We start from the raw sequence: 19931 nt of genomic DNA on the forward strand, positions 1-19931 counted from the left end.
AAATGCAATTGGCATAATGATCAAATACAGCGAGAGATCGTCCGATTCTTGAGTCATGTAATAAAAAAAGAAAAAATTGAGAACATTTCGTAAAGTCTTGTTCTTTCCGTTTGCTTTCGTATTGTGGGTTTGGACGACACTTTGACGCGTAAGAAATCGATTATGATGGCTAAGTCCCACATGAATCTTACATCTTCATCTAAGCCCAGGTTTACAGACTATTGTTTAGCATATTAACCTATGGAAGTGCACGGGTTCTATCTGTACTGAAAGTCTTATGCTTACTTAATTCCTACTGATGATGAATAGTATCAAATACCCTCAGAATCATCCTAAAAGTGTTTCGAAAAAATGTCTTGTTTGGTGAAGACTTGATGTTCCACAACACCATCCATATTACATGATATGGGTTTTGCCATTAAGGGTCTAGACGAAGCTTCATCAGGTCATCTGCCACAGCTGAAACAAAATATGTTTTGCTTCCTTATCACAACAAGGAGAGAGCAGAGAGGTAAACAATTACCCACCTTCACCGATCACAGTTCTTCCTGGAAACAATGATTTTATTCACCAGACAGATGCTCTTCAACGCGTCGGGAAAAAGGATTTAAGGCCTTGAGGGCTAATTAGCCGTCTTATACAACATTGGATTAATCATATGAGACTTATACAACATTGAATTAATTATATGATTATGAATATTTTAATTATGCACCACTTACACCCTCTGATACCATTTACAGAACACCATTATAGGGTTTACAGTAATTAAGACTCATGTACCAATTAGATTTTTTTCTTTTGCCTCGGCAGTTATAATTATAGAAATACAGAACATTTATCTTGCTTGTTGGAATAACTTTTTTCTCTCTTCATTATCAGTTTTGTTCATCAGCACATAACCAGTGGTATTTGATCATCAGCACATAACTAGTGGTATTTGATAGACTGAAAAAGGTGATTAAAAATAATCCGAGATTAAAATGTAGCGTCTCGGCTAATTAGCCGTGTTATTACGCCTTAGAGTTTATTACGACAAGTTCATTAACTTCTTAATTACTCAGAACCTGGGGCTCCGTACCTCTATTTTATAGGGTTCGTAGATGCATTCGGGGTATGACTGGTACACGCAGAGCGCACCGCCCGGTACCTCAGGTGTCGTGGTGCGTACTGCAGTGCATCTGTTGCGCACCCGGTACACTCTGGCAGTATCAGTAGCCCGAGAAATGTACGAAAAACCCCGAGTACTATATCTTCAGTATCATGAAGTTAGATACATAATTACTTGCAATTACATGAAGATTAGATACTAAGTGACAAATCTAAATCATTCCTTGCGTTGTTAATGAATTTTTTTCTTGAGAAATGTCGTAATTACCAAAATCTTACAGGTCGCAGGATCACGCGACCACCACTGGCCAAGATAAGGGCCAGACTGTGGTCCGTGTGAGAGTGAGTGGTCTTCAAGACTTGTCTTCAACACCTGATGAAGAGAGTGTGGAAGATTTCTCGAGTTTGTGGCTGTCGCTTGACGTTGTGGTGGCCTGAAAGACCTGGGGCAAAGGGAACAGACTTTAAAAAAGCCCAGACCAACCAGCCACTGTGGTAACTATCAACACATCACGGTAAAATTGCTGTGTATACCACAGAACGTACCTGGCGATTTCTTTAAAAATGACGAAAAAAAAACAGTAGTTGACGACCGCTCTGGTTATTACCGAGGCTCAAAGTTCGAGTATTTACAAAACGAAGGGTAAGTCAAATAAAATTTGAAGTTAATTTTTCCATTTGGATATAAATGGTTTATGGACTTTCATGTATTTTCATGGTCTCTTATGGCATGATATGGCCTTTGATACGCTTTTATTCTTTAGAATTCCCATTTTCTTCGAAGTCCATCAGTAGGTGCTAGTCAGCTAGCAGGGAAAGGATCTGAGGTTTACAAGTTGTATATCATCAAATTAGACGAGTTATCATAAGTCGAGAAGCAATTACATGTGTTTAAAAACTTTCCTAACAAGGGAAAAAAACTTACGACCCGTCAGGCTTCGGAAAAATTATGTCGGATATTTCTTTTTGTTAACATTCAAGGTCATAAAGATTTTTTTTTCTAAATTTGGGGGAAATATAAAAATCACAAAAGCATTATTTTGTTTTTCCTTTTTTTTGTTTCAGGGTTTCGTCTCCATTCAGTATTTCTGTATTGCTGTTATATACTAATATGGTGAATGAATATTTTGAATCTTGAAGTTATATATTTTGGTTACTTATGTGATCTGGTAATCTCCGAGATATATATGTATGTAATATTAAAAAAAATCGTAACTGATCACAAGTGACGTCCCTTGCTATCAAATTACATTTGATTAGAATATCTTGGATAACAAAGAACTTTATCACTGTGTTAGATTATGGAAGAAAAAAAAAATGGCCTAGAAAAGAACAAAATGGCGTGAAATAAATAAAAAAGGCCTTTAAAAAACGGTTCAGAAACAAAAATGGTGAAGCAATAATAATTTCTTGTGCCTTTTATGATTAGAAATTCAATTCTCCTCAGAATAGACATGGTTCGTCATGCCAAAAGTTATATTGGGCTAAAAAAAAAAAGAAAAAAAAAGTTTTGTGTTGATCACTCGTTTAAATGATGCCCCCAGAGTAATTACGTATCTCCATTAATTTCTTAATTATCAGTCAGTCACGACCTGTGGCCTTTTGCCACACCACCAGAAGGATATCAGGCCAGTAATAAGTGTGAGATGCTCCATCATTTAGTTATTCCATTTAGAAATTGATATTTAATGGGTACGAGAAACTGATTTTTTTTTTATCTTTCTTTCGATCATGCTTTTTAGCCATTTTCTTCGTAGATTGCTTTTGTTTAGACTGATTCTTTTATTTTTGTTTTTCGATCATGCTTTTTAGCCATTTTCTTCGTAGATTGCTTTTGTTTAGACTGATTCTTTTATTTTTGTTTTTCGATCATGCTTTTTAGCCATTTTCTTCGTAGATTGCTTTTGTTTAGACTGATTCTTTTATTTTTGTTTTTCGATCATGCTTTTTAGCCATTTTCTTCGTAGATTGCTTTTGTTTAGACTGATTCTTTTATTTTTGTTTTTCGATCATGCTTTTTAGCCATTTTCTTCGTAGATCGCTTTTGTTTAGAGTGACGTGATACAGTCAGTGGGCGCTGGTGGTCAACGTGATGAACAAGAACCCTTGTTCTATAAGCTTCCATTCTCGCTAGTTAGTCGCGTTATCCGACTCTTATTAAAGTACGTCGCTACGAGCTATCTTAATCATCTTAATTTCGTCTCACCTTATCAATCTTTTGGGGGCTTATCTGTAAGGAGTCAGGTTGTTATCAATGATGATAAAGACCTTCATCACATGAGAAACTAATTTCGAACAAAATCCTTCGAAGACAAAAAAAAAAAAAAAATAGAAAAAGAAACGAGTTAATTTTGGAGGTCCTTTTTTTTCCTTATGAATGTGTTCAGGATAGAGATGGTAGGTCTGGAGGCGCTGAACAAGGACTTGGATCTAAAAGCTATATTTCTGTTTATATAGTGGTAAAAAAAAAAAGATAAGTTGGGAAGAGGGGGAAAAAACATTCGAAAAATATAGAGATAGTCATAAAATACACGGTGTTATGGTGAAACAAATACAAGGATAATCACTTGATTCCCCCCAGCCATCCATCCCTCTCCCCCTACACACACACACACACAAACACACACACACACATGTGAGGTGGGGGAAAGGAGGGGGGTTGTGGGGGGGGGGGGGGAATATAGCAGAAACAAAAATGCTTAAAAAGCTAAATCGTCAGAAGGGGGAAAAAAAAAGTCGACACGCCGGGAAAAATGGACTGGGCGCTGGGGGGAAAAGTCGAAGTGGTAGTCAGTATGGAAATGGGTTAAGGCGGGTCAGCAGGGAAAATACGGAGACGAGAATAAAATAAAATACTGGAGAGGGGGAGGAAGGGGGTCGGGCTTTAGGGGCGGGTTGAATTGGTGAGGGTGTGGGGGGGAAAGGGGAGGGAGGAGCCTGCGGGACGAGAGCTGTGAACTATGACCATCCATTTAGGACAAAACTCTCCATGTGGTGTGGCAGAGATTCGAACCCATGTTCCTGATGGCAGACTTAATTTCTTTTTCTATTTTTTTTTCTCAGGAAACCCAAACTTCACGTGGTATGGTATTGGTTTTCTCTTTCTTTTCCGTCTGGACAAGCACCATACATGCTCAGCCCAGCTGTGTACCAGCACAAGGAGACCTGTTCAAAGGCCACAACTTCTTCAATCCGTCCCAATACACACACACACACACACACACCATGCCACATACACACATACACCACATACACACACACACCACATACACACATACACCACATACACACACACACCACATACACACACACACCACATGCACAAACACACACACACACACACACCGCATACACACACACACACACACCACATAAACACCACACACACACCACATAAACACCACACACACACACACACACACACACACCGGTACTTATCTGTCAAGCATAAGATTTAAATACATGCAAATTTCTCATCCTCCCTCAACATTCCATATGAACACCATCCTTCACAATGAAGCGTCTCTCATGGGTTTCTTCAACCCTTTTTCTATTCCTCTTTTTCTTCCGATGCCCTTTGGTAAATACAATCATCATCTGAACGAATGAATCAATCCCTTGCTCTTACCACACAGCTCAGGGATGTCACTGATATACATTATGCTGAGTGCCCTCTCCTTACCGTGGCCCCACATGACCTCCTCATTACCCCAGATGATCTCTGCTTGTCCTCTCCATTCTCTAACAACCGAACAATCTATGCCAATTTCGTTCCTCTTATTGATCCACAGACTACGTTTTCTCAAGGTGATGCTATGTTTCGGAATGTTTTCATTTTCCATTAACACACCACCATTTTGCCCCAGCTGATCTTCGTGAGGTTTGTAACTTTGAACCCAGTGTTCGAACGCGATGACTCGTTTGCCCATTCCTTGCCCACAATGTTTCTGCTCCAGTTGGTGTTCATGAATCTCCTCGAAAGGTTCGTTGAACCCAGTGAGTGAAAACCATGGATCGTCTCCCCTTTGCCTTGGCCACACCCTCGCCTCGTGTTGGTATTCGTAAGGGTCGAAGTTCCGGACCCAGTGACCCAAATACTGACCTCGTTTCCGCCAGAGAGACGGTGACACAACAACATCCATACTCTTTATTAATTTCGGGTTCCCTCATACCCGGCAGCCAGCCTTGCCCTCTGCACTGTCCCACGCCTGTACAACACTTTCCCATATTCTCGTTGATTTTCAGCTGTGAATCGATGGTGTCATTTCGTTGACCTTTACCGTAGCGTAAAATGTGTCACGCTCTGATATCAAATTTTCTCATCGTTGTCCACTAGTGTGTGACGTGTGTTACATCTTCGTTGATCTTGATGGTCGTCCTGTGGTTTCTCAGGCTGTCCTTATATCTCCATCTATCGTTCGTTATACCGTTACAGATTCCTACCATCGTTTGATATATCTTGCGCCTTCGTTAACCTCCACTACCCTTGTTGAGCGTTCTAGCGCATGAGGACCACCTACCTCTCATCTTCTCTCATTAACAGACACATCAGGAAGGGCACCACAAATCTATTCATTTTCAGATTCTCTAAAAGCTGTTTAACATAACGATCTTACTACAGAATTACATTTTAGATTGTGTTTCGTCTGTCCGTTACATCCTCAGGAACATGGGCGATGGATGATCAAAGTGTACATTCTTTGCTGGTTTCTAGATCTTCACTCTCCCGCTACACAGTGGCCACAACGCATTAGGCTTGTATTCTTCAACTGTCCAACCCTGAGAGAGGCCACGAACATTAATAGTTCTCTCGGTCTTGCCTCTCATGATATACGCAGTGGTACGTATCCCTTCAACAACATATACGAGGAAAGCTATTTGCTAGAATTCAGTCTAACAGGTTTTCCGATTCAGTGTCGCTATATTTCAGAAGTTCGAATCAAAAGAGGACCTTCCCACTGTAATACACGGCAACTAGATCAATTTGGTCCAATTTTTTTGCTCTACATATGGATTAGATTTATGATTTCCAGAAATGTATATAAAGACGTCGCTAGAAAGTAAAATATCAGAACAGGGAAAAAGAAATATGCGCCATATATATATATATATATATATATATATATATATATATATATATATATATATATATATATATATATATTTCTTTCTTTTAAACTATCCGCCATTTCCCGCATTAGCGAGGTAGCGTTAAGAACAGAGGACTGGGCCTTTGTGGAATATCCTCACCTGGCCCCCCTCTGTTCCTTCTTTTGGAAAATTAAAAAAAAAAGAAAAAAAAATGAGAGAGGAGGATTTCCAGCCCCATGCTCCCTCCCCTTTTAGTTGCCTTCTACGACACGCAGGGAATACGTGGGAAGTATTCTTCATCCCCTATCCCCAGGAATATATATATATATATATATATATATATATATATATATATATATATATATATATATATATATACAAATGGATTTGTATGTAGCATTTATGGATCTGGAGAAGGCATATGATAGAGTTGATAGAGATGCTCTGTGGAAGGTATTAAGAATATATGGTGTGGGAGGCAAGTTGTTAGAAGCAGTGAAAAGTTTTTATCGAGGATGTAAAGCATGTGTACGTGTAGGAAGAGAGGAAAGTGATTGGTTCTCAGTGAATGTAGGTTTGCGGCAGGGGTGTGTGATGTCTCCATGGTTGTTTAATTTGTTTATGGATGGGGTTGTTAGGGAGGTGAATGCAAGAGTCCTGGAAAGAGGGGCAAGTATGAAGTCTGTTGGGGATGAGAGAGCTTGGGAAGTGAGTCAGTTGTTGTTCGCTGATGATACAGCGCTGGTGGCTGATTCATGTGAGAAACTGCAGAAGCTGGTGACTGAGTTTGGTAAAGTGTGTGGAAGAAGAAAGTTAAGAGTAAATGTGAATAAGAGCAAGGTTATTAGGTACAGTAGGGTTGAGGGTCAAGTCAATTGGAAGGTGAGTTTGAATGGAGAAAAACTGGAGGAAGTGAAGTGTTTTAGATATCTGGGAGTGGATCTGTCAGCGGATGGAACCATGGAAGCGGAAGTGGATCATAGGGTGGGGGAGGGGGCGAAAATTTTGGGAGCCTTGAAAAATGTGTGGAAGTCGAGAACATTATCTCGGAAAGCAAAAATGGGTATGTTTGAAGGAATAGTGGTTCCAACAATGTTGTATGGTTGCGAAGCGTGGGCTATGGATAGAGTTGTGCGCAGGAGGATGGATGTGCTGGAAATGAGATGTTTGAGGACAGTGTGTGGTGTGAGGTGGTTTGATCGAGTAAGTAACGTAAGGGTAAGAGAGATGTGTGGAAATAAAAAGAGCGTGGTTGAGAGAGCAGAAGAGGGTGTTTTGAAATGGTTTGGGCACATGGAGAGAATGAGTGAGGAAAGATTGACCAAGAGGATATATGTGTCGGAGGTGGAGGGAACGAGGAGAAGAGGGAGACCAAATTGGAGGTGGAAAGATGGAGTGAAAAAGATTTTGTGTGATCGGGGCCTGAACATGCAGGAGGGTGAAAGGAGGGCAAGGAATAGAGTGAATTGGAGCGATGTGGTATACAGGGGTTGACGTGCTGTCAGTGGAGTGAATCAAGGCATGTGAAGCGTCTGGGGTAAACCATGGAAAGCTGTGTAGGTATGTATATTTGCGTGTGTGGACGTGTGTATGTACATGTGTGTGTGGGGGGGGGGGGGGTTGGGCCATTTCTTTCGTCTGTTTCCTTGCGCTACCTCGCAAACGCGGGAGACAGCGACAAAGTATAAAAAAAAAAAAAAAAAATATATATATATATATATATATATATATATATATATATATATATATATATATATATAAAACTACACCCATTGTAACTCCGTTAATGTAAGGACAATAGCTATCGTGTCAAGATAACATAGCACAATACTTATCATACCTATTCTCACAGGAACACAATACATATGTATCAATATTTGCAAATAATGACGGTAACCATCGTAGCCATTTGACATCTAAGGGCAAAATACCTAACACAGATACGTTTATAACACAACCAAATGATCTAAGACAAGCATATAAAAACACACACACGACGCACTTTTAAGTTAGTTTTCTTTTTCTCAGACTGATCTAACTCGTCTTCCACCAGCACTTCAACACATTTCTCACATTTCCGCAACACTCCACAGGCAAGGTCATGCCACCAATTATTTCGAGCTGTGTAGGCTTGGTTGGTCTCGCTTAGTTAAGCTCCACCGCGAAGTGTTCTCCAGTTTTAGCTGAAGTTACTCCTCCACAATATATATATACATATATATATATATATATATATATATATATATATATATATATATATATATATATATATATATATATATATATATTTATTTATTTATTTTGCTTTGTCGCTGTCTCCCGCGTATATATATATATATATATATATATATATATATATATATATATATATATATATATATATACTATACTATTACCATTACTACTATTATTTTATTTGATCGCCGTTTCAACATATGCACATATGCGTACATATACATATATACACATGTACATATTCATATTAGCTTGCCTTCATCCATTCTGGGCGCCACTCCGCCCCACAAGAAACAGCATCGCCACCCACTGCTTCAACGAGGTAGCGCCAGGAAAACAGACAAAAAAGGCCACATTCGTTCACACTCAGTCTCTAGCTGTCATGTGTAATGTACCGAAACCACAGCACCCTATCCACATCCAGGCCCCACAAACGTTTCCATGGTTTACTCCAGACGTTTCACATGCCCTGGTTCAGTCCATTGTCAGCACGTCGACCCCGGTATACCACATCGTTCCAATTCACTCTACTCTTCGCACGCCTCTCTTTTTTTCCATACTTGATCGCAGTTTTCCGCGATAACAGGAAGCGCCAGGGACAGGTGAAGAAAGGCCTCATGCGTTCACATCCATTCTCTTGTTGTTATATGGTCCCAGGACCCAGTTCCTGGGGTTGTTACCGATGTTTCAAGACTGCACTCCAAGAGGAGCAGAGAAAAGATGGACTCCTTTGTAGCAAGAAAGTGATTGACAAGACTGCACTCCCTTTCGTCAGAGATGATGATGGGTTCTTACTCCAGGAGTAAAAACTATTTGGTGGAATCCAGTAAATTAGTATATATATATATATATATATATATATATATATATATATATATATATATATATATATATATATATATATATTAAGAATACTTCCCACGTATTCCCTGCGTGTCGTAGAAGGCGACTAAAAGGGGAGGGAGCGAGGGGCTGGAAATCCTCCCCTCTGTTTTTTTTTTTTTAATTTTCCAAAAGAAGGAACAGAGGGGGCCAGGTGAGGATATTCCAAAAAAGGCCCAATCCTCTGTTCCTAACGCTACCTCGCTAACGCGGGAAATGGTGAATAGTTTAAAAGAATATATATATATATATATATATATATATATATATATATATATATATATATATATATATATATATATATATATAATTTAATTTAATCCAATTTGAGCTGAAAATCGATGTATATTGTTCCATTAACATCCTGCATATTTCCTTGGGGTCAATATCGTATTTTTCTCTTACTTTGAAGGTTCCAATCTCTTTTCTTTATTTTCACTTCGTTCCTGTATATGTTCTGCACAATTCTCTCTCTTCATTCATTTTCTGTTCTCTACTCTGGGGTCTTATTGTTTCTGCATCTGCGTTCGATATTTTTTCTCATCTACCTCTTTTTATTATCGCAATTCTTTTCTTATTCTTGCATTCGCTTCTTCTATTCATCCTCTGTTTTCTACCTCTAGCTACTTTCTAATGAGTATATTTTCTTTTGTCCTTAATATGTACTCAGTCTTATTTTATTACACAGTTGTTGCCTGTGAAGATCCTATTCCAAAATGTTTAGAATTCTTTCAATGATCTGTCTCCAGTCTGATTTGTCATGTTAAAAATAAATGTCATTCAACGTGTTGTTATCCTTTGTTACTGTCATGTTTACATTCATTTTCTTCTTCATTGCACGCTGATGTGTATTATTTACTTCTATATCTGATAACAGTGTCATGTCCTTTGTGAAGATGAGATCTATCATATTGCTCCCTCTTGTTGGTATGTGGTTATCTTGCATAAAAGCTGAATGATTCACATAGATCAACTAGAGAAAAGAAAGTCCACCATAATAGGACCACTGACCTTGAGGATCTTCTTGATTTGCCTGATGGCGATGGAGGAGACCTTGTTCAGGCGCTCACCGATGGAGTGGAAGAGCACGAGGCACAGCGGGATGCCCACCATGGCGTATAGGATGGTGAAGACCTTTCCCGCTACCGTGTTAGGTGTCGAGTGGCCGTACCCTGCAACACATGCTGAGGGTTAATAAATGGCTGTACCTGCAACACACATTGAAGATTACTATACATTTGTACCAGCAACACATAGTAAAGGTAAAGGCTACTAACTAGCCGTACCTGCAACACATATAGCGAAGGTTATTGTACAGTTACTGCAACATATGAAAAGGGTTACCAAGTGGGATTACCTTACAATCAATAAGTGGCCACAAGAAACGACACAACGCAATGGTTATTACGCAAACGTAACTGTACATATTATGAGTAGGATGTACGCTTCAATATGCGTAAAGAACACTGTATACATAGGTATCCTGTAACACACGCGGTGTGTAATTGGATGGCAATTTTATGCAATACTCTGTGGACGAATCTGCAGTATATATTAGTTACAATTTTATGGACGTACTTTGCAACACATGATGCACGTTGTGTTGTACCTTGGAGCTCGCGGTAACAGGTGCTTGAAAGTTTCTTGCAACACATGATAAAACCTGAGGTGAAAGTACGCTGAAACACAATAAACACTGCATGGACGTAACGTTAAGAACATAATACACACACTGTGGACAAACCCTGCAACACACCACAAACATTGTATGAGCATCCCTTGCAACATACATCGTATGGACGTACCCTGTAACTCATGCTAATCGTAAATGTGGACGTACCCTGCAACACGCATTAATTACCGAACTACACAGCGTATCCCGCAACGCAGCATAAGCATTATTTTTATTTTCCGTTGAGATAAACGATAAACGGGATACTGTAACCACAAAGTGTTCAGGATGACGTACCTCATTTGAAATAAGAAAAAATAAGGAGCCTGAGCTGCGCACCTACAACAGAGAATGAACCGTGAATTATTGTTTACTCTGTGATGAAAAGAAAAAGAAAGTCATACAGTTGAAAAAAGAAAAAAGATTAATTAATACCGAGGCAAACAATGCAGAAACAATGTTCGTTTGGCACACTTTACACTCCACTCCCATCAGCAGAATAAATAGCTTGGAAAAAAAATTAGTCGTGGAAACAAGGGCTCTGCCTTCCCCAGCACCGACCTATAACGTGTTTAAAGTGTTTAAAACCTTCTCAACATGAACTATTCAACTCTAGCTAAAATACAACAAGAGAAGAAGAATATAAACGACGAATCATACCTAGGTAATACGCAGGTAATTATTCAAATATATACCCTGAAACACGTGTGTCTTTATGAAAGCAGACCAAATGTCACAACACAACACGCAACACATACCCCCGGAGCCAATTAATTATCGAAACACACAATGGGATATGCATAACTGTCAAAAGGCATCATGTAACACAATGCATACAACAGAATCCTCGTCATAGAAAAATGAAGCCGTCCTTACGAAACTCGGTATATATATATATATATATATATATATATATATATATATATATATATATATATATATATATATATATATATATTGTCCCTGGGGATAGGGGATTAAGAATACTTCCCACGTATTCCCTGCGTGTCGTAGAAGGCGACTAAAAGGGGAGGGAGCGGGGGGCTGGAAATCCTCCCCTCTCTATCTTTTTAATTTTTCCAAAAGAAGGAACAGAGAAGGGGGCCAGGTGAGGGTATTCCCTCAAAGGCCCAGTCCTCTGTTCTTAACGCGACCTCGCTAATGCGGGAAATGGCGAACAGTTTGAAAGAAAAGAAAGATATATATATATATATATATATATATATATATATATATATATATATATATATATATTATCCCCGAATCAAAGGACAACAACGAGGGGAACAACAAGCAGGCAGGATACTGGGGAAATACCATAAATTGTGAAAGAGGAAGAAAAGACTTCGAATGTAATTACTGTAGTTAAGAATTCACTTAGTCTCTAGTTTCGAGTTGGAAACTTTCAAGGCTGGCATTTATGAGAGACGCTTCGCTCCATATCGGACCTGTTGTCAGCTTAACCGGAGAGTAAGTCGATGGAATCGGAAAGTTTTATAAAAAGGATTTAATCAGGTATCGGTAAAAAGAATAGGGGAAATAAGAAGATAGTAAGACAGCGGAAGGAGGAGGAAGCTAAAATTTAAACGAAAGGACATGAAAAAGACAACAACAAAAAATGATGCTTTGGCTGACTAAGAATATAACCAAAAATATAAATGAAATCGTATATATAGGCTTAATGATTAGGAAGATGTATTCCAAGCAACATATACCCATTCCATATACTACTGGGAATTTGTTCTCATGCCGAGGATGCTCCTCTCCTGTTATCTGGATTATACAAAAGATTGATCCGTCATTATACAGAGTGCTACCCTCACATCTAGGGAGTTCCTAACTCTGTAAACTTACATGGGAGTTGAATGTAAAGTAATCCAACTTATCAGCTCCTCCCAAACTGTCCTCAGAACGTGACACACTTTCCCTGTGTCGCTATGTTGGTTCTCTTTCCCTCTTCTATAGTTATTACTTCTGTTTCTGCCCTTGAAAATTTGTGTGTGTGCGACCACTTGATACTCGGCGAGTATACATACATATATATATATATATATATATATATATATATATATATATATATATATATATATATATATATATATATTTACCTTTCCTCCTCATCCACCCTGTGGCTCACACAGTTCCCACACTTGCATCTACTGTCACGTCCACTCTCAGGTATCCACATTCTCCGAGTTCTCTCCATTCAGATTCACACTGCATCAAAGCTTAATAAAGAGAAGTATATGGTGCAGGGAGGACGTAGTGATTATGACAGTGAAGATAAGATTGCAATGAAAATGTCTGCCGTGAAAGTAAGGTCACAGTGATAATGAGGATGTGATAAGAGATGAAGGAGTGGTTGATATATATATATATGCAGTGAGGATGTACGTTTGTATGGACGAAGGTTCATGGTATTGCTTAGTAACGTTGAATATGCAAAGATGGTGTCCTTTTTTTTTAATCTAACCTTCATGTTCTAAGACTTTTTGATGATAATAATGATAATACTAATGATGAGGATTATCGACAAACACCAAAGGAACTCACATTAATCCCTACCAAAATGGCCACAATTATAGCAATCCTTTCCCCATGCCATGACTATTAACATAAGACAGAGAAGTAATTGTACTAAACCAGTTGCACTGACTTATAAACTTACATATGTTGTGAGACAATACATATCGAACATTGTGTGTCTTCCCAATATGTAGATATTCCGGTCTTTATTTTGTTCCTTCCAATCCGTCCCTTTGTCGTGAAGATCATTCACTATTGAGATTCTCTTTCCTCTCTCTCCCGAGGGCTGCTATTCTTGTCTCCTTTTTTTGCATCATTTGAATTGCGATATCATTGTTACGTCTCCATCCGCAAGGGGGAAATTAGTTGGTTTTGCTTTTAATACGGGACTTCGTGGAAGGGGAACATACTCTTCTTCTTCTTCTTCTTCCTCTCCTTCTTTTCTTCTTCTTCTTTCCAATATTCAGCATCCTAATCCAAAGGGTGTAATAATGACGAAGGTCTTTGTACAGAAAGGATGAGGGTAAGGGTAAAGGCCTGTGGCTTTGAGGATATAGAGAAAATAAGGGTAAGGTAATTGTGAGTATTTGCTGAAACTGGCTTTTGACCTAACCTGTAAGGTATAGTGAAGTTAAAGGTGAACTGATGGTGAGGGTGTAATGAAGAAAATGGGGATGGTGAAGATGGTCTCTGAAGTGAACTAAGGATCATGGACGATGTAGGAAGATGGGATTGCCTGTGTGTTCCCCCCTTCTGTAGTGAACATGATGGTAAATGATAGTGCATTCGCTCGCAAATGTTGGCTTTTCTAATTAAAACTGTAATTTTGCTCCGATTCTTCAGCCCTGCCGGCAGGTTATACACGGCTAACATGTTTAGGCAAATATTGTTGAACTCTGTTTTCCCTTTCACATTGTGTGTGTGTGTGTGTGTGTGTGTGTGTGTGTGTGTGTGTGTATTTGTGATCAGATATTTTTACATTATAGAAAGATATTTACTTTCGTGGACTTCCATCACTCGAACGTTCTTGCCATCAGTCAAGCAGCTTTTCAAACATTTGTACACCCGGTTGCATTTACAATTTAATCCCTTGTTCAGTTCCTAGATGACCAGGTTGGGAATATGATGTGTGTGTGTGCGTGTGTGTACAGTGGTCAGAAATAGCTGTAATGTAAGCATAGCTCCTCTGTACTCTGTAATTTATACTGTAATATTTGTAATCTGTATTGTAATACTTGTATCCTTAGGAGTTCTTTAAATTACTTGTTTAAGGATTAAGAAATCCTAAACGCTTTGTGAAACTGACCAAATGTTCGACTCTACGTTGTGTTAGTTGTCTGATATTAAAGATGAAAATCATCATAAATGTGGTAATTTCATTATCCCCCCATGTAGAAAGAAGGATAATAAGAGAGTTGGAAAATATTGTGCAAAAAAATTATTGTGCAAAGAAAATGAAATAAAAAATGGTGTCTTATTCACCAAATAATGATGGTTTATTTATTTTCTATTAAACCCAATCGCCGTCTCCCGCGTCAACGAGGTATCGCAAGGAAACAGACGAAATAATGTCTTAAACCCACCCACATATACACCTATATACACAAACGCCCACACACGCACATATACATACCTATACATTTCAACGTATATATATATATATATATATATATATATATATATATATATATATATATATATATATATATATATATATTTACATACACATGTACGTATTCATACTTGCTGCCTTCATTCATTCGCGTCGCCACGACGCCACACATGAAATACCCCCCATCCTCCCGCGTACGCGCACGCGAGGTAGCGCAAGAAAAAGACGAAAAAGGCCACATTCGTCCACACCCAGTCTCTATCTGTCATATATATATATATATATATATATATATATATATATATATATATATATATATATATATATATACATATATATATATATATATATATATATATATATATATATATATATATATATATATATATTATCCCTGGGGATAGGGGAGAAAGAATACTTCCCACGTATTCCCTGCGTGTCGTAGAAGGCGACTAAAAGGGAAGGGAGCGGGGGACTGGAAATCCTCCCCTCTCCTTTTTTTTTTAATTTTCCAAAGAAGGAACAGAGAAGGGGGCCAGGTGAGGATATTCCCTCAAGGGCCCAGTCCTCTGTTCTTAACGCTACCTCGCTATCGCGGGAAATGGCGAATAGTATGAAAAAAAAAAAAATATATATATATATATATATATATATATATTCCTGGTGAATTGTGTGGGGGGATGTTGGTTGGGAGGGTGGGGGCATGTGCGGGGCGTCAGATTGGGGGGGAGCAGTGTGGTTTCGGGGGTGGTAGAGGATGTGTGGATCGGGTGTTTGCTTTGGGGAATGTATGTGAGAGGTGCTTGGGAAAGCAAATGGATTTGTATGTAACATTTATGGATCTGGAGAAGGCATATGATAGAGTTGATAGAGATGCTCTGTGGAAGGTATTAAGAATATATGGCGTGGGACGCAAGTTGTTAGAAGCAGTGAAAAGTTTTTATCGAGGATGTAAGGCATGTGTACGTGTAGGAAGAGAGGAAAGTGATTGGTTCTCAGTGAATGTAGGTTTGCGGCAGGGGTGTGTGATGTCTCCATGGTTGTTTAATTTGTTTATGGATGGGGTTGTTAGGGAGGTGAATGTAAGTTTTGGAAAGAGGGGCAAGTATGCAGTCTGTTGTGGATGAGAGAGCTTGGGAAGCGAGTCAGTTGTTGTTCGCTGATGATACAGCGCTGGTGGCTGATTCATGTGAGAAACTGCAGAAGCTGGTGACTGAGTTTGGTAAAGTGTGTGAAAGAAGAAAGTTAAGAGTAAATGTGAATAAGAGCAAGGTTATTAGGTACAGTAGGGTTGAGGGTCAAGTCAATTGGGAGGTAAGTTTGAATGGAGAAATACTGGAGGAAGTAGTGTTTTAGATATCTGGGAGTGGATCTGGCAGCGGATGGAACCATGGAAGCGGAAATGAATCATAGGGTTGGGGAGGGGGCGAAAATTCTGGGAGCCTTGAAGAATGTGTGGAAGAACATTATCTCGGAAAGCAAAAATGGGTTTTTTTGAAGGAATAGTGGTTCCAACAATGTTGTATGGTTGCGAGGCGTTGGCTATGGATAGAGTTGTGCACAGGAGGGTGGATGTGCTGGAAATGAGATGTTTGAGGACAATATGTGGTGTGAGGTGGTTTGATCGAGTAAGTAATGTAAGGGTAAGAGAGATGTGTGGAAATAAAAAATGTGTGGTTGAGAGAGCAGAAGAGGGTGTTTTGAAATGGTCTGGTCACATGGAGAGTATGAATGAGGAAAGATTGACCAAGAGGATATATGTGTCAGAGGTGGAGGGAACGAGGAGAAGTGGGAGACCAAATTGGAGGTGGAAAGATGGAGTGAAAAGATTTTGAGTGATCGGGGCCTGAACATGCAGGAGGGTGAAGGGCGTGCAAGGAATAGAGTGAATTGGAACGATGTGGTATACCGGGGTCGACGTGCTGTCAATGGATTGAACCAGGGCATGTAAAGCATCTGGGGTAAACCATGGAAAGTTCTGTGGGGCCTGGATGTGGAAAGGGAGCTGTGGTTTCGGTGCATTATTACATGACAGTTAGACTGAGTATGAATGAATGGGGCCTTTGTTGTCTTTTCCTAGTGCTACCTCACACACATGAGGGGGGAGGGGGTAGTTATTCCATGTGTGGCGAGGTGGCGATGGGAATAAAAAAAGGCTGACAGTATGAATTATGTACATGTGTATATATGTATATGTCTGTGTGTGTATATATATATATGTGTACATTGAGATGTATAGGTATGTATATTTGCGTGTGTGGACGTGTATGTATATACATGTGTATGTGGGCGGGTTGGGCCATTCTTTCGTCTGTTTCCTTGCGCTACCTCGCTAACGCGGGAGACAGCGACAAAGCAAAATAAATAAATAAATATATATATATATATATATATATATATATATATATATATATATATATATATATATATATATATATATATATATTATCCCTGGGGATAGGGGATTAAGAATACTTCCCACGTATTCCCTGCGTGTCGTAGAAGGCAACTAAAAGAGGAGGGAGCGGGAGGCTGGAAATCCTCCCCTCTCATTTCTTTTCTTTTTTTTTCCCAAAAGAAGGAACAGAGGGGGGCCAGGTGAGGAAATTCCACAAAGGCCCAGTCCTCTGTTCTTAACGCTACCTCGCTAACGCGGGAAATAGCGAATAGTTTAAAAGAAAGATATATATATATATATATATATATATATATATATATATATATATATATATATATATATATATATATATATATATATATATATATATATATCCCTGGGATAGGGGAGAAAGAATACTTCCCACGCATTCCTCACGTGTCGTAGAAGGCGACTAAAGGGGACGGGAGCGGGGGGCCAGAAATCCTCCCCTCCTTGTATTTTAACTTTCTAAAAGGGGAAACAGAAGAAGGAGTCACGCGAGGAGTGCTCATCCTCCTCGAAGGCTCAGATTGGGGTGTCTAAATGTGTGTGGATGTAACCAAGATGAGAAAAAAGGAGAGATAGGTAGTATGTTTGAGGAAAGGAACCTGGATGTTTTGGCTCTGAGTGAAACAAAGCTCAAGGGTAAAGGGGAAGAGTGGTTTGGGAATGTCTTGGGGGTAAAGTCAGGGGTTAGTGAGAGGACAAGAGCAAGGGAAGGAGTAGCACTATTCCTGAATCAGGAGTTGTGGGAGTATGTGATAGAGTGTAAGAAAGTAAATTCTCGATTGATATGGGTAAAACTGAAAGTTGATGGAGAGAGATGGGTGATTATTGGTGCATATGCACCTGGGCATGAGAAGAAAGATCATGAGAGGCAAGTGTTTTGGGAGCAGCTAAATGAGTGTGTTAGTGGTTTTGATGCACGAGACAGGGTTATAGTGATGGGTGATTTGAATGCAAAGGTGAGTAATGTGGCAGTTGAGGGAATAATTGGAATGCATGGAGTGTTCAGTGTTGTAAATGGAAATGGTGAAATGCTTGTAGATTTATGTGCTGAAAAAGGACTGGTGATTGGGAATACCTGGTTTAAAAAGCAAGATATACGTAAGTATACGTATGTAAGTAGGAGAGATGGCCAGAGAGCGTTATTGGATTACGTGTTAATTGACAGACGCACGAAAGAGAGACTTTTGGATGTTAATGTGCTGAGAGGTGCAACTGGAGGGATGTCTGATCATTATCTTGTGGAGGCTAAGGTGAAGATTTGTGGGGGTTTTCAGAAAAGAGAGAGAATGTTGGGGTGAAGAGAGTGGTGAAAGTAAGTGAGCTTGGGAAGGAGACTTGTGCGAGGAAGTACCAGGAGAGACTGAGTACAGAATGGAAAAAGGTGAGAACAATGGAAGTAAGGGGAGTGGGGGAGGAATGGGATTTATTTAGGGAAGCAGTGATGGCTTGGGCAAAACATGCTTGTGGCATGAGAAACGTGGGAGGTGTGTTGATTAGAAAAGGTAGTGAGTGGTGGGATGAAGAAGTAAGATTATTAGTGAAAGAGAAGAGAGAGGCATTTTGACGATTTTTGCAGGGAAAGAATGCAAATGAGTGGGAGAGGTATAAAAGAAAGAGGCAGGAGGTCAAGAGAAAGGTGCAAGAGGTGAGAAAGAGGGCAAATGAGAGTTGGGGTGAGAGAGTATCATTAAATTTCAGGGAGAATAAAAAGATGTTTTGGAAGGAGGTAAATGAAGTGCGTAAGACAAGGAAGCAAATGGGAACTTCAATGAAGGGGGCTAATGGGGAGGTGATAACAAGTAGTGGTGATGTGAGAAGGAGATGGAGTGAGTATTTTGAAGGTTTGTTGAATGTGTTTGATGATAGAGTGGCAGATATAGGGTGTTTTGGTCGAGGTGGTGTGCAAAGTTAGAGGGTTAGGGAAAATGATTTGGTAAATAGAGAAGAGGTAGTAAAAGCTTTAGGGAAGATGAAAGCCGGCAAGGCAGCAGGTTTGGATGGTATTGCAGTGGAATTTATTAAAAAAGGGGGAGACTGTATTGTTGACTGGTTGATAAGGTTATTTAATGTATGTATGATTCATGGTGAGGTGACTAAGGATTGGCGGAATGCTTGCATAGTGCCATTGTACAAAGGCAAAGGGGATAAGAGTGAGTGCTCAAATTACAGAGGTATAAGTCTGTTGAGTTTTCCTGGTAAATCATATGGGAGGGTATTGATTGAGAGGGTGAAGGCATGTACAGAGCATCAGATTGGGGAAGAGCAGTGTGGTTTCAAAAGTGGTAGAGGATGTGTGGATCAGGTGTTTGCTTTGAAGAATGTATGTGAGAAATACTTAGAAAAACAAATGGATTTGTATGTATTTATGGATCTGG

General features: G+C 39.3%; 1 protein-coding gene across 2 annotated transcripts in view; it reads right to left on the reverse strand.

Moving 5' to 3' along the window:
* LOC139755421 (two pore potassium channel protein sup-9-like) overlaps positions 1 to 19931 on the reverse strand; it is an 872258-nt gene that overhangs the window by 30597 nt on the left and 821730 nt on the right. For both annotated transcript variants that reach the window (XM_071673713.1, XM_071673714.1), the window contains exon 4: positions 10330 to 10490. In XM_071673713.1, coding sequence (XP_071529814.1) covers positions 10330 to 10490 — 161 coding nt within the window. The remainder of the gene's footprint in view (positions 1 to 10329; positions 10491 to 19931) is intronic.

Source organism: Panulirus ornatus, chromosome 19 (genome assembly GCF_036320965.1).
Source record: "Panulirus ornatus isolate Po-2019 chromosome 19, ASM3632096v1, whole genome shotgun sequence".
Classification (NCBI taxonomy): domain Eukaryota; kingdom Metazoa; phylum Arthropoda; class Malacostraca; order Decapoda; family Palinuridae; genus Panulirus; species Panulirus ornatus.